The sequence below is a fragment of the Lagopus muta genome, chromosome 5 (genome assembly GCF_023343835.1).
Source record: "Lagopus muta isolate bLagMut1 chromosome 5, bLagMut1 primary, whole genome shotgun sequence".
Lineage (NCBI taxonomy): Eukaryota > Metazoa > Chordata > Aves > Galliformes > Phasianidae > Lagopus > Lagopus muta.
Window position 1 is genome coordinate 27,366,561 of NC_064437.1, and position 14,753 is coordinate 27,381,313.

Consider the following 14,753-nt stretch of genomic DNA (forward strand, 5'->3'; position numbering starts at 1 on the left):
TCAGTTAGGTAGTGGGTAATGCATTTCAGCAGTGGAGACAGTGACAGTGGGTCACCTCCATTGGTGCAGATTTTCATGAGTGCAGCATGCAGGCTCTTTTGTCCATTGCTGGCAAAAATGCATATCTAATGGTGGCGGCTATATTGAAAGTCTGGTCTAGTGTCATTGTGCTCTTTGTCCCTGTTGTAGTTTCCGTGGAAATAAATTGGAAGCATTCATTTTGAACCAACTGCATATTAAAAGAAATAGAAGAATATAAAAATTATCAAGCCATGCAACTTCTGCATAGCCTGGGAGTTACGAGATTTCCTCCATGTGAAAAAAATAGCACCCACTGACATTCGTTTGACAATTGCTGAAAGTGTATGGAGACCAAACAGGTGGATGTGAGGACAGGGAAGTGTTGGGTGGTGCTTCTCTGCAGTTGAAATGTGGTGTGAAAGAAAAGCCATGTTTCAGATGACCACAAACAGCTGTCACACTACAAAATGAAGAGCATCTCGATCAGCTCATCTGCAAAAATCAGTGGATTACTATCAGGGAACTGTGTATACAGCTGAATATTGGTCTTAGTGCAATAGGAACAATGGTGGCAACATTGGAATATAGAAAAGTTTGTACTGGCTGGGTCCCACAGGAACAGAAGGAACACCTCATGCAAGTTTGTCAGGTCCTACTGAAACAATATGAGGCAGAAGGTGACATTTTCCTGGATTGTATCATTACCAGTGACGAGACATAGTGCCACCACTAGGAGCTGAAGTTAAAATGGCAGTTCATGGAGTGATGAAATGTGAATTCCCCATCGATGAAAAAGTTCAAGATGCAGCCTGGATTTGGCTCCTTCTAACTTTCTTCTGTTCAAGCTGATGAAAGATGGACTGTGTGGGTGATATTTTTCTAGTGATAAAACAGTGGATCGCCTCCACTGGTGCAGATATTTATGAGTGCAGTATGCAGACTTTTGTTCATCACTGGTGAAAATGAATTGCTAATGGTGGTGACTGTGTTTAAAAAGTGTTTTGTAGCTGAGAATTTGCTCTATCAAATAGCATTATTGAATTCTTTGAAACTGTTGTTTTTCAGAGAAATCTATGTATATATTTATTTATATACATATTTATATACAATGTAAAAGGAACATCATGATGCAAGTTTACTTGTAGTGATTTTTTTTTAATGAGAAAGTAATTCTATATTCAAAACAGCAGTTAATAGTGACTCTTGCATATTTAGAAATGGCTTCCACACTCAACATTCTTGAAAACAATGTAGAGTAAATTTCTATCCTGAACTCCAGCCCTACTTTATCTCCTCTCACTTTTTACTCCCATCAACTCACTTATTTTGGAAGTCTGTAATCTTTTCTCATGTTTCCTGTTGGAGAAGCTGCTTGTGACTTCTTGCTTGTCCTCGTCTGTGTATCAGCTGTCATGAAGTCAGGCAGCTTATTTTTGTTGTCCTGTGTCCCTCTTATTTTCAGACAGGACATTTCCTCTCATTTCTCTCAGGGTATTTAGGTCTTCATCTGTCAAGGTTCCGAAAGACATTATTTAAGAAAGACTTCAGGAAAAGGTGTAAGCTAGTTAGTAAGTGCTTTAAAAGCTTCACCTCGAATGAGTAAAGTAAAATGTCTGTTTTTTAAAAATGTCAGCTACTCAGTTTCTACAACAGTGAATTTGAAAGGATGACTACTTGCTGCAACAGTAATTATTTGCACTGATATACTCAAAATAAAAAGCAAAACAGAGCCTGGTTGCTCTATCTGAAATAATTAAGTTATGGCAAAACAATCTTTCTGCAGCAAAAACTGTGGAAGGGAGGTTCTCTAACTCAGGTCTGACTAATTAAGAAAAAAAAAAAAAAATTCATAGTACTAGAATAAATGAATCCCTAAATTCAGTAAACAAAAGACTTTCAGTAGAGTGGGAGGACTTGAACTTAATGCTTCTGAATTTAATATGGGTGAGATCACCATTTTTCTAGTTTTTCTGTCTTTTGGAGAAGAGCTGTAAAACTTTGTATCAACTAAAACACTGTTTGGAAAGAAACACAAAAGGTATCAGTCGACACAGTTAGCCCAAGGTTAAGAAATGATTCAGACAAGAGCTGTAATTAGTTGTGCAGAACATGCATAGCATTTATAAGAGCCTTTAATCTACCAGACGTGCATTAAAAGCTCAAAGAATTGGAAACTCAAGTTGGTGGTGTTTAATCTGAAAAGAAAATGTTCTCTCTGAATACAGAAAGTAGTCAAATCCTACAGCAGATTATTAAGAAATTCTGAGAAATACTGAGCATCAGCTTTTAGCTTAGAATTTGATATTTTTTCTTGGAGATTGGCTTCTTTTTCAGTCTCAAACTTATTGATGTATGTAGCAAGAACCATCTAGTGACATTGTTCTGGCTGCATTAAAAGAGGGTCATACATATGGTCAGCGAAGGCAGGAAGGAAAGGAGAAGGAAGAAGGGAAGGTAGAAATAAATAAAACCACAAAAACATATCCAGAAGGACATATTCAAATAAAATTAAAAGAAAAATGTTTTCCTTATTTCTTTTTACTTTCACTTGAGAAGTACATTTACAATTCAAGTTAATACACTGTATTTACTGCATTACTGTAGTCACTATGACCAACTGTTAGCCTTATATTTTAAAGGTAAAAATATTTCTGCTTTAGTTTTCTCCGCTATTCCTACTAATATGCTGTAGTTCCATAAAGGATGAAAAAAAGAGATTATTAGATTTCTGGATTCTTACAATGAAAATAAATTTATGAGAACAAAGCATTAAAAAATGGTAACTGAATTAAAAACAAAACAAAATGACCACACACCACCACCACAAAACCAACAAAAAAGACCTATGAAATAGCTGCACCAAATTATTGCCTGTTATGTGTGTATGGCTACCCTGGTGAAAAGGCATTTTGGATCTACAAGAGTATGTTACTGTATGTTAGGACTACACAAAACTGTATTAATTTGGTTCTCATTCATACATGTGAATTTTAAAGTACTGAATACAGAAAAAAGTGTTTAAATATTACATAACTCATTTTATTCATTCAGTCCTATGCGATTGCTTTTTTTCAAATATCTCTCAGATTTATTTCCTAGCTGCAAACTTGATTTTTGTCTTTTGTGTTAATTGTGTAAATGAATATTGTACTATATTTAGCTGGGACCTTCAGTAGGATCTTTAAGCTCTCTAATCTATTTGCCTTCCTACAGTCTTATCTGAGGACAAATCTTAATTGACATGCTTTACAAAGGACTTGACAAAGCAGTAGCTAAACCGCAGTCCAAAGGTTGCCTTGGACTTAATTCTCACAGTGTTCCAGTCTGCAGCCAAAAGAGACTATAGAGTACCTCGCAAAAGCAAGGGTAACACAGGTGCTAAGCGTCTTAGCTAAGTTGAAAGCAATGAGCTCTTCTGCTAATAAGTATCTGGTAGCTTAATTGGTAAGTAAATGAATAAAAGATGTGTTTATTACTGTGTAATTGACTTGTTTGTTTTCCCTGCTCTGACTGAAGTATCTTGCAGAGGGGAAGGGGAACATTTTTAAAATTCATTTTTGTCCCTCCTTTGGCTGAAGTTATCTGTTTTCAGGAATCAGACTTGCAATCTGCATATTTACTCTGAATGGAGAACAAAAGTACAGAAAACTTTTGAAAATGTATTGCAATAGTGTTTCTCTACATTGTTTGAAGTAGCCAACTATGTACCTAAGTGCAAATCTGGTTGTTCTAGGGTTATAGTCACACCAGGAAATAAACAGGAAAAATGGGAAGAGGAGCACCCTCAATTTTTATTTATTTATTTTTCCAAACGATGGTTTTGTAACAGAGCACTTCCTCCCCTTCTAATAAATAACACTTGTTGCTTGTCCTATGCTTATAACACATGACAGAGTGTCGCTGTCAAACCTTGCTGTAATACCCAGCCAGTTGCCTCCAGCTAGTTGACGAAGCAGAGTAGTTTGCAAATGAAGGCATTTGTCTGAATGACATATTTCTGAATGAGAATTACTTTCCTTTGCAGAGAGTTTGGCCGCTGGAAAGTAAACAATCTTGCTGTTGAAAGACGCAATTTTCTTGGCTCCCCACTGCCACTTGCCCCTGAGTTCTTCCGTAACATAAGGCTACTAGGACGTCGCCCAACGCTTCAGCAGATCACAGAGAACCTGATCAAGAAATATGGGACACACTTCCTACTCTCAGCTACCTTGGGAGGTAGGGTTAACTCTTGACAATATGGTGCATGTTTTCGACTTAACTGAACTGAAAGTGTTGGCCAACTGAACTCCTTGTAAAACTGTGGTACTCTCTTTCTCAGCAGTTAAGCTGAGCTGCTGCCCTGGGATAGATTTTACAGTACATGAGTAAGTTTTTTCTTCAAGCCTTATGGGTCCTTTTTTTTCTGCTGATGCTAAACTTTGTTTTATTGATTCTGTGTAAACAGTTTCAGGGACAATAAGATAAGAATGCCTGTTGCTAAGGCTGAGATACTTTACCTGAGATCCTCGTGTACATGATCCTGGCCTTCTGGGGACACTGCTCTGCACTGAGAAGTCACAAATGAGAGCACATTTTTCTATAAGAGTTCCCTACAATAATTTGACAGATAACAAATTACAGCAGTGCCTGGCTGCATCACAGTACTCCAGAGATGAAGTAACAAACCCAACAAACAGATTAATCTGGAAAGCCTGGTGTGTAATTGGGATCCAGTAACAAAATGGATTGAAGAAATCCAGTGAAGAGGCATAATGTTCAAAAGAGAATGTAAATTGTTCTGAATGAAAGATAATTAGTGCCTGAGATGACCCATCTAGGCATCGCAAAATGAACTGACATTTTAGAAATGCAGCTTTATCCCTTGGTGGCTGATTATATTAAAAATAATTCTAGTGACTGAGTATCCTTCCAGCAGGACAGTATTGTCAAAATCCTTTATCCACCTGAGGAATTGTCCTCTTTAGCACATTTCATAACAGATATTTAACCACAGATTAGGGAAATGACTGCCTTCCCATTCTCTTTTGGCTGATATCTGTAACAACTGAAATGGCTCAGAGCTGATCTCCTTTGCAGAAGACCGTTCTAGAAGCAAGGTAAAATTCCATCTTACTGTAGATATTAAAATTATAATAATTAATGCATTCCTATCATATTTTCAGAACTAGCATTTCTACTGTAAATCTATCACCATTAGCACTGTAAAAACAAATTACACGTGCTGACCATGAATTTGGGATAAAATTCCCAGCCTTTCTTTTAAATACTCAATGTGTTTATTTCATTCAAGGATCCTTTTAAAAAACAGGCATCTATTTTATTGTGCATATGGCACACCTGAACAGCAAAATTAACTGCAGAATAGAAAGAAAATGTTGCTCAAAACATTTAAGCACAATAAATAAAGATTTGGCTGCAGCAGGTATCTTAATGAAAAGATTATCTGCTGTTAAAGGTTAGTTATTATTATTGGCTATTTGACAATTATTAACATAATTTTTTATATTAACTGCTATATCATCAAATTCACTTTGAAGTTGGGATTGGATCTAACAATTAAAGAAAAACAGTCTAACCCAAGTATAACTGCTCTTTCACAAGTACAAACCAGCACACACTGATCACAAAAGAGCTACAGACTGAATGCCTCTCGTAAAGCATAGCCCTAAGTAAAAACTAAAACCTGAAGACAGTTCTTCTAAAGACACTCAGCAATTCCAGCTTTAAACTGAATTAGGTATAGTGCCCAAAGCCTTAAGATCTCCTGCAGAGAAATTGGGGTAGAGTATCCTTTTCTTGCCCCTCTTGATACCACTTCATAAAGGCCCTAAAATGCAGTAACTGCCACATACTTGCAAAAATTCACCACTAAGAGGTAGACTGTGTTGACTTCTGTGCTCTGTCAAAGCTTAATGAAATCAAAGGGATTTTTTTAATATTAACTTTGATGGGCTTTGATTTAGGTCTCTAGCCTCAATTTTAAGACATAATTTAAGGCACACCTGCTACCTTCCATTATCATTGGATGGGTGGTGAATAATTTGAAAAATTGGCTGATTAAAATAATTATAGGAAATTAGTAATTTCTAAAAATGCTTTCATATGGTAGCTAATAACCCTATACTTTCCTGTAAGTGCTAGTTCTCATTTGGGAGTTAAATTGAATGGGGATTCCTAGAGATGCTTATCTGTGTTTTAACACTTAATTTGATTCTTTTCTTTCTATAACGTATTCATACTTTTTCTTTAATTATGAGTAGTTTTATTCTGAAAGCTTTGTTGCTTATGCAGCTTCTTGAAATCAGAAGGCCAAACTGATTGCATGCATGGCCACAAAGGAAAACTTGGCAAATCAGAGATCCTGCTGTAAGATTTGTGTGCCTCTGTGATCGTTTGGCTTTCATGAATATCCCTTTTTGACCATAAAGGGAACTCTTCCACATGGTTGTTTGTGATGCATTCCCTAGCCTTTGTTCACAAACACAGGCACACAATTCTCAAGGGCATTCTAAATCGAGGATTTAGAGAAGTTATATTTTTCATGGTTCCACAGATAATGTGGAAAATGACATTTCTCACTGCTTCTATTTCTTATGTAAATTTTATCTGGTTGCGACATAAAGAAAGTTAAATGCCCGTAATGAGCAACTTCAAGTTGCACGATGCAAGGACGCTATGCAATCCAGTGATGCAGAGCAAAAGCCAAGATTCAGCAGTACATTCATGAATAAATTCTCATGCTTGTGCGTAGGAGTAACCTCTTCTGCTTTTGCATTAGCTGTACACAGAATCGAATTTGTAGAAAAAGAAGAGATGATTTTCAATTTTGTATATAAATGGGAATATGGTATTGAGGTGGGCCATAGCTAGTAGGTGAGGTAATTTTCCCTGCTCTTCTGGGATGACACATGTCCTGCAAGCTTTAGCAAATCTGCAAATTTACACAATCCAGCAAAAAATATTGGCTGTCCAGAACAGCTTTAGGGGAAAGGTAAGAGAAGACTCTTTTGGACAAAGCCCTGAGTATCTTATCTAATTAGACTTGCTTTGAGCAAGGGATTGAGCTCCATGACCACCACCTTCCAGCATAAATAATTTTCTGATTCTGTGAAATGTATTTCTGAATTCTGTTAGCTTCCAGCTAGCACTTCCAATAGTCAAAGATTCTCCTTTGAGTGAGAAACAGCAAACAATCTTTTTTTCTTTTTTTTTTCTACATTTTTTCTTTTCTCTTTTGCTTGCCTACAGCATGATGCAATAACAGTTGCATAATGATAAAGTCCATAAGATAGAAAAGCATCAGCCGCCATAAACCTGAATGGTTTATAACAAACAGGACAGAACAGTGAGCTAAAGAAGTTATTGTGAAGCCTAGGGCACCACTGGGGAATAAGTGCAGGGTAAAAATGTCAGTGGATCCCACTTTAGATGCATTCATTTTAACACTGCCTTGTGTGTGGATGTCAAGGTTGCTTAACGAACTAATTGATTCTGTGATGAGGAAATAAAAGATAACACACTACATGAAATGTAGTGACACACTACAGTGAAATGATACATCCTTATTCCTGCCATTTGGGGGACTTAAGTCTGATTCTGGTGCTTTGCAAGATGAAGACTGGGTTACCTTGGCATCTGGAAAAATTGTAACTGTTCCCAATAAACAAATTTGCAGTAGGTTGCCAAGGCTTGTTATGAAATTAGAGCATCAGAAGCCAATTGGCTGAATGGCAAATGGTAATTTCAAATGTTGCAGATTGAGATTTTTTCTCTTATTGTCAGTCATAATTGCTCAAAGTGCTCATTACCAGATCATCAATACATTCACCTGTCTGGGTCAGTCAGAAAAAAAAAAAAAGAAAGTAATTGTTTTCTTTACTACAGACCATCTTAGCAGACATCAGCAAATCAGTTTAACCCCAACCTCTTGTCATTCTCCTCTGCACTGATTAGAGTTCTGCAAACATGTTTAGTATTCATACCTTTACTATCCTGAGTAAAAAGGACATTGCACTGTGTACAGAGATGGGAGATATATTCTGGTGATGTAAATTGGTGAATTCTATGAATTCTAAAGAATTTATGATCATTTGCACTAACTGCTGATATGAATTTTGCTTTCTGTGATGCTCAGTGAGGGTAAGGAATAAATAATTGGCAAGTAAAGGAGGGAGAATCCAGTCTTAAATGATTAATGTGAGAAAGAAACTCAAAAATTTAGCGTTGGACCTTCAAACCCTCCAAGGGTCAGTAAGTTTTTCAGCATTTAATATTATGAAAGTTAAAGGGAAGTTAAAAAAAAATAATCTGTTCTCTTTCTTTTCCCTCTCTATGTGCTGAAGGAAGGAAATACTCAAATCCTTTCAGAGAGGATATATATGTGGAATTAGTGTGCACTGTATTCACATCTGGCCTAGCAGTGATTTAGATACTATTTGAAGCTATGCACATTCATCAGCATCTGTTTGACTTCGGGAAAACGACCTGACCAAATCCTCATGGCACATTGTTGGGTTTTTGTTGTTGTTGTTTTAATAAAATTGCATTATATGTCTTAATTACTATATTGCATTGCAACTATTGCAACTGACATATTATATTTAATCATGAACTTTGGATAAGTTTATAGGCCAAAACCTTCATGTATTTTTATGATACATACACATATATGAACACAGAGCTTTAAGCAAGTAACTGTGGTTGATGCTAGATACATCTACCTTTGAGTGCTATCCTTTCTTCATAATTTCCTCATTTTCTGGCAAACACTGTTGTGAGTTGCCTGGATCACATTTTCCTATCCCTACCCAATCCACATATGAAAATATGAAACATCGAGGCATGTGAACCTTTCATCATTATAAAGCTGTGGCACAAGAAAACATTCTCTCAATAACTGAGGCAGAAAATAGCATTAAGCATTAAAATCACATGAATATGTTTTATTCTGTGTAACAATATATATTTACTCCAGTAGACATTTCTATTTAGTTACAATTGTCACTGCATAATTCTAATTCTAATGTGCCAGTGATAGTTATTTGCATTTTTTATTTAAATAATTTCTGAAGATTAATTGCTAATTTCTGAATGCCGTCTATAAACTATTGTTCAGAAGTCTTCTATCTTATTGGCCATGGATAGGTTATTTGTCTAGGTAAATTTCTGCACACTTAATTTACTTCATTTTCTGAAAAATCAGCATGTAAAAAAGTTTTCTCAGCTTGGAAATTTACACACAAATCCTTCAAAATTTGCTCATATTAACCTAGAAATAAATGAATAGAATATAAAAGCTAAAGTATAAGCTTGTGAATTCTGGGGCTTACGTGGATATTTGTATGCATTTTGCCAAGGTCAGCCTATAGTGTGAATGTCAGTTCCCAGCCCACACATAAATATTTTCATTAGAGACAGGAGCTGAATGGAAGTAAAACAGCTGATTTCTTAAACCAGTTATTAGATTATATCAGATTGTTTTATTAGAATGGCCAAATGTCATTGCACTATTTCTTTTAACCCCAGGAAAGTGAACTTAATTGATCCTTGGATTTTGTGAAATAGATAGAATACTGCTTCTAGAGATTACAGAAAGCACAGCTTTATTTTTTAGCTTTATTTTTTAGTCTGGATGTCTTCTTAGCCTTTTCCATCATGGTAGCTGATAGACAGAGAAAAAAATACAAGATTCTTCCACATTTATAATGTGACAGGAACATTTCTTTTGTTATGGGTTTAATTTTGACTAAATTAATGTAAAATTCAAATTCTCTCCTGCTAATCGAATATGAAGCAGTGATGTTCCTTCACAATTTCTCTGTGTGCGAACAGAACCCTGTTACCACTCTGCAGCAACATGGTGGAGCCCAAGTAACAGAATATGGTGGAGTTCTCTGCTTGTTTCACCTATCTTAATCCTTTCCCTAATAAGTGCCAAATCAGCTGAAATACTTCTTGAATCAACCAGGTGCCTTTTGGACATCACATATTTTTGAAATACACCTAATTGCACCCATTATCACTGTAGTGCTTGAGAATATCAGCAATGAATTAGTTTGAGATGCCATCCAAGAACAACACAGAGAGTTTGGAAGAGAAAGCTTCCTTTGTGTTTGGGAAATGTAATCTGATGTGATCTCTATTTGGTTACAGATCACGGGGAATAGCACATATCTGTTGTGGAGCAGGAACAGGACTACAGGGCTGGGGATAAGCAGAGTGCTGCTGGGGGATCTGCCTGCCAAATCGTGCCCACTGGCAGCTGCTGTGGCAGGCATGGGTCAGTTGAGTGGGACCAGTGAGGACAGTATGATGTGATAGCTGTGAGGGGATTCAAAGGTTATTTTTCTTGACATTTTCTGATCAAAACAAAACAAAGCAACGCAGAACACTTCATTTTTGAGATACATTTTGGAAATGTGAGGTTTTTCACTGCACTGATCTTTGCCTCCTGGAGAACAAGCATGTTTGATGGGAGAAAAATAAACAAACTCTGTTTTAATAATAATAAAGCCTATCAGGACTCTGTTGAAATATGATCTAGATGGAAACGGTCCCACTATCTCTACTAATAACATAGCATAGATCAATCAAAAGGGCTCTGTGAGTTTGCCAGGGGAAGCAGGGTGGCGTGCCAGCTTATGAAACACAAAGAACCTCTTTTTTCCTTTACTTTCCAGAGATTTCTCACGTTTACCTTACAATTCATTATAAGCTATTTTCAGTGGAAATTTGATTGCAAAAGTCACTTTAATCTAAATACATTAAATGAGACACCTGGAAAAGGGTGAAAAGTAAATTAGATCCCTTAATGAATTTCTGCAACTTTTCTGCGCTGCTGGAACTGATCACTGATTCAGTGCTTACCCCCTGTGAGCTGTGGCATCGTCTGCTCCGATATAGCTGTGTCTTCACAGTACCACACACAGCTGCACAGAGCCCGTGGCCCCTGGCTCCACTCTCAGCTCACTCTCAGCTCTTCATTTCAGAAATACTGACTAGCATTGCAGGGTGCGTTTTGAAAAGGCAGGCTTTTTCATAGGCATAACTGAACACCAGCAATGCTGGAACTCTGACCAGATTTTGTGGCACCATCCATGAGATGCTACTGCCCTCCAGCTCTCTGCTCAGTGCCACCAGTGTGGAAGCACCCTGGTGTGCATAATGGCCCACCTGGCCACAAGACCTGCACTACCATTGTGTCAGGATGGTGTGGCAAAACGTAGCACATGAGCATGTGCTAATACAATATGTGTAAGTTTCTCCTGCCAGGTGATCTCAGCCTGCCTTGCTGGAGATTTTGATATTAAATATGAATGCTTGTCTATTAATTACAGCAGAAAGCTTAGGTAGGTGGATGGGGAAACACTGTTATTTATGGAGGCTGCTTTAATTCCTAGTTCTTGGGAGTTCAAACAATTAATTCCCTCTTTGATGGCTGCATGTGCAGAAAAAGAAATCTCCCATTACGAAACTACAGGGGAGTAAGCATGAGCAGAGTGGCAAAAAACTGATTCAGACTCCATATGAAATGGCCTGGGCAGCAGCTGTCCCTTCCAGGACAAAGTGAACACAGTGGATGAGCCCAGCAGGCCTGGCTAGGTAATAGAATCCTGGATAACCACAGCTTTTGCCTGTATAAGCACTGAAGGTCCTGTCTGTCCTCTGACTTTGGGAGGCATTGGGAAACACTGTAAGACCCATTGATTAACATTGAACACACTTCTCTTTCTCCAAACAGAAATGAATTTTGCAAGAAGAGGTAGCTGTGTATAATTAAAACACGTCAGCAGGTGTGTTGACCTGTGTGGAGGCATGCATTTTTCATCTAGCATTGCTCACCACCAAGATTATCTCTTTTTAAAGAAGACGTCATGTTTTCATCCTACATATTATCCCTCTACAGCTATATTTGTTGGCACATAAGCCTGCCTGAAATTGGCATCCCATCCTATGAATTGGGCAAAATGCCACTATGGCAGATGGGTGAGCAATGAAACTAGAAAGAGTGGCAAGTCAGAACGTATCAGGGCAGTTTCCTTTCCAGGATCAAGGAAACAGCATTCTGTGGAGCTGCTCAGCACCTGAAACACAGGTAGATGACATTATCCCTTGATTCTTGGGCAGATTAACACTGAAGAGTGGTAGCTACCAAACAAATGTTTGTAAACTGAGAAAAGTGTTTCTGTGGTACTTAAGTTGCACACAAGAAAATACTGAGTTGATAATTTACTTTTTCAATTCACTTTTCAAAGTAAAGTGTTTTGTTTAGACACATCACTAATTAATGAGTTTTTTGCTTAGCCTGAAATGCAGGAAAAAGAAAAAAAAGATCTATGAAGTATACAATTAATTTAGGGTATTCCTTAAAAATTCATCACCATTAGATCTGTACTCAAACTGTTTTTAAGAGCATACTCAGTAAATCAAATGAGATTTTGTTTTGCTTTTTTCTTAATTATCTTGTGGGAGCTAAATTTTCTAAACTCTAGAGCATTTTTCCATGTCTCTTTAGAGAAAAAAGTGAGAGAACCACAACCTCAGATGCTTCTCTTTGCTTTTGAAAGATCATCTGTGTTTTAGAAGTTTTCCTCCCCTCCCCTCCCCTCCCCTCCCCTCCCCTCCCCTCCCCTCCCCTCCCCTCCCCTCCCCTCTCCTCCCTTCCTTTATTCTGTTTTTTTATCTTTTTTTTTTTCCAGAAAAATTTAAGAGCAAGGTTACATGCTGACAGTGGGCAGTGTATTTATAAAAACCATCCTTATAACTTCTTGTCTGAAAATGGTCATCTGAAATCCTATTAAGAACTGAGTCCATGAAAGCTCTTGTGCATGTGCTTAAGCACTGAAGTACCTCAATTTACCACTAGGGAGGTTTATCTAATAGCTATAGCAAGCATCAGCTTGACACCTTATTTCTGGCAAAACAAGAGATGCAGAGGATGTCACTGATGGAGACTGTGGTTTCTGTTTCTGTATGCAGGAGAGGAGTCGCTCACAATTTTTGTGGACAAAAGGAAGCTGAGCAAGAGGTCAGATGGAAGTGATCCCAGCACCAACAGCTCTGTGGTGACTCTGGAGACCTTGCACCAGCTCGCAGCCTCCTACTTCATTGACAGGGACAGCACACTGCGCAGACTCCATCACATCCAGATAGCTTCCACTGCCATAAAGGTATGGGGATTCTGCTGAGACAAACACATGGACGTGTTTCTAGATTCACTAGCTGCTCTTCGGGAGAGACGTATTTCAAACAGTAAGCAAAGACTAATTAGGAAAATAACCATGTTTCTCTGAATCGCTTTGTTTTGTTTTATTTTGTTGTTTTTTTTTTTTTTATGTGAATCAAAGCATTAAATTTGTAAAAGAAATGATAGTTTAGAAAAGGGTGCAACACCGAAAATATTACTTTTGTTGAGTGATACATAATTTGAATGGCCCTTATAGTATTCCGTCACTGAGAAAATCTTCACGTATATTTTCAAAAAATGTGTTTATAGACAAACCTGTATCTGTCTAGAGACACATACTGTTTACATACAGTTTATGTTTTCTTTCAAAAATTGTTATAAAGTGTAGCTTAGTGTACTCTTCTGATTTAATTACTTTTTAATCTTTCAAAAAAAAAACAAAAAAGAAGAGCTCTTGATTCTACAGTCCTATTTTCTATCCTACTAACTACAATAGGTCATCCTTAGCACTGGGAGATGCTTGGCTAAGATCAGAACCTCTGCAGATATTATATAAAGCAACAACTGTTCTCTTGCTCAAATCTTTACCATAATGTTGCTTATTGGATATAACCTCTCTCAGTACATTTCCAGAATTTAAGATAAAATCAAAATGTAATTTACAGTTGAATACACATTAATTCTGATATATTTTTTTAATATTTAAAATCCATTGCACTTATTTAATCTTCCCACCCTCAACTAAAGTACTCATTTATGACCATCCGATGGCAATATGCACTTGCTACCCACCTTAGCTATTGCTCAAGTAAATATAAATCTACCTCCTCAGCAGTGTTAGATCCTTTACAAATACGGATACACGAAGAATTTGTGGCACGGCAGCAAATGCTTTGTTTGTCTGCCAGTATGTGAAGGATGTTCCTCCTGCCCTATTGATCTTGTTAGCAAATCCCAGCTCAGTACTGGTCAGCTGTAGGGCAGTGTTAGGGTCTTCAGGCAACGCAGATGAAAATAGAGATGAACAAACACAAAGTCCAGTCAATCTCATCTAAGGACTGCCTCGGTCGTGCAATCTTGCTGCAGATTGTGATGCTACCTATTCCTCTGTTCTGACTTGTATCCCCAGTCTCACTGTTTGTTATGCAGATCTGCAAAAATTTTAAAAACCAGTCTGCTTCCTTCAAAGCACGGAGAATTTTTTCCTTCTATATTAAGATAATTCATGGGAAGAAAGAAGTGGTAACTAAAGTGCTAGAATACCAAAATACAAAGGTGAGGCTGTCTCTGAAGGAGATTTCTCCTATTTGCTGTATTTCTAAAGCAGATTTCTACCACAGTACAAAACTCAACTGTGCTTGCTAACAATTTAGTTAATGAATCTTCTACATGCCCAAAGTTTTTTTACAAACACAACAGTGTTCTCTCCACACTCTCACTGTTCATGAAATGGATACAAATGCAAGCTGTAGTCCATGGGCAAATCTGATTTGGGTAATTGAGTGCAGCAGGTCTCTAGAAAATGGTTTTCACATCAGATGCAGCA

The 14,753-nt window shown here is 37.4% G+C and overlaps 1 protein-coding gene across 4 annotated transcripts in view; it reads left to right on the forward strand.

Annotated features, from left to right (window-relative positions):
- Positions 1-14,753, forward strand: part of BRINP3 (BMP/retinoic acid inducible neural specific 3) — a 200,619-nt gene that overhangs the window by 110,967 nt on the left and 74,899 nt on the right. For all 4 annotated transcript variants that reach the window (XM_048946377.1, XM_048946380.1, XM_048946378.1 and 1 more), the window contains 2 exons: positions 4,046-4,236; positions 13,000-13,190. In XM_048946377.1, the coding sequence (XP_048802334.1) occupies positions 4,046-4,236; positions 13,000-13,190 (382 nt within the window). The remainder of the gene's footprint in view (positions 1-4,045; positions 4,237-12,999; positions 13,191-14,753) is intronic.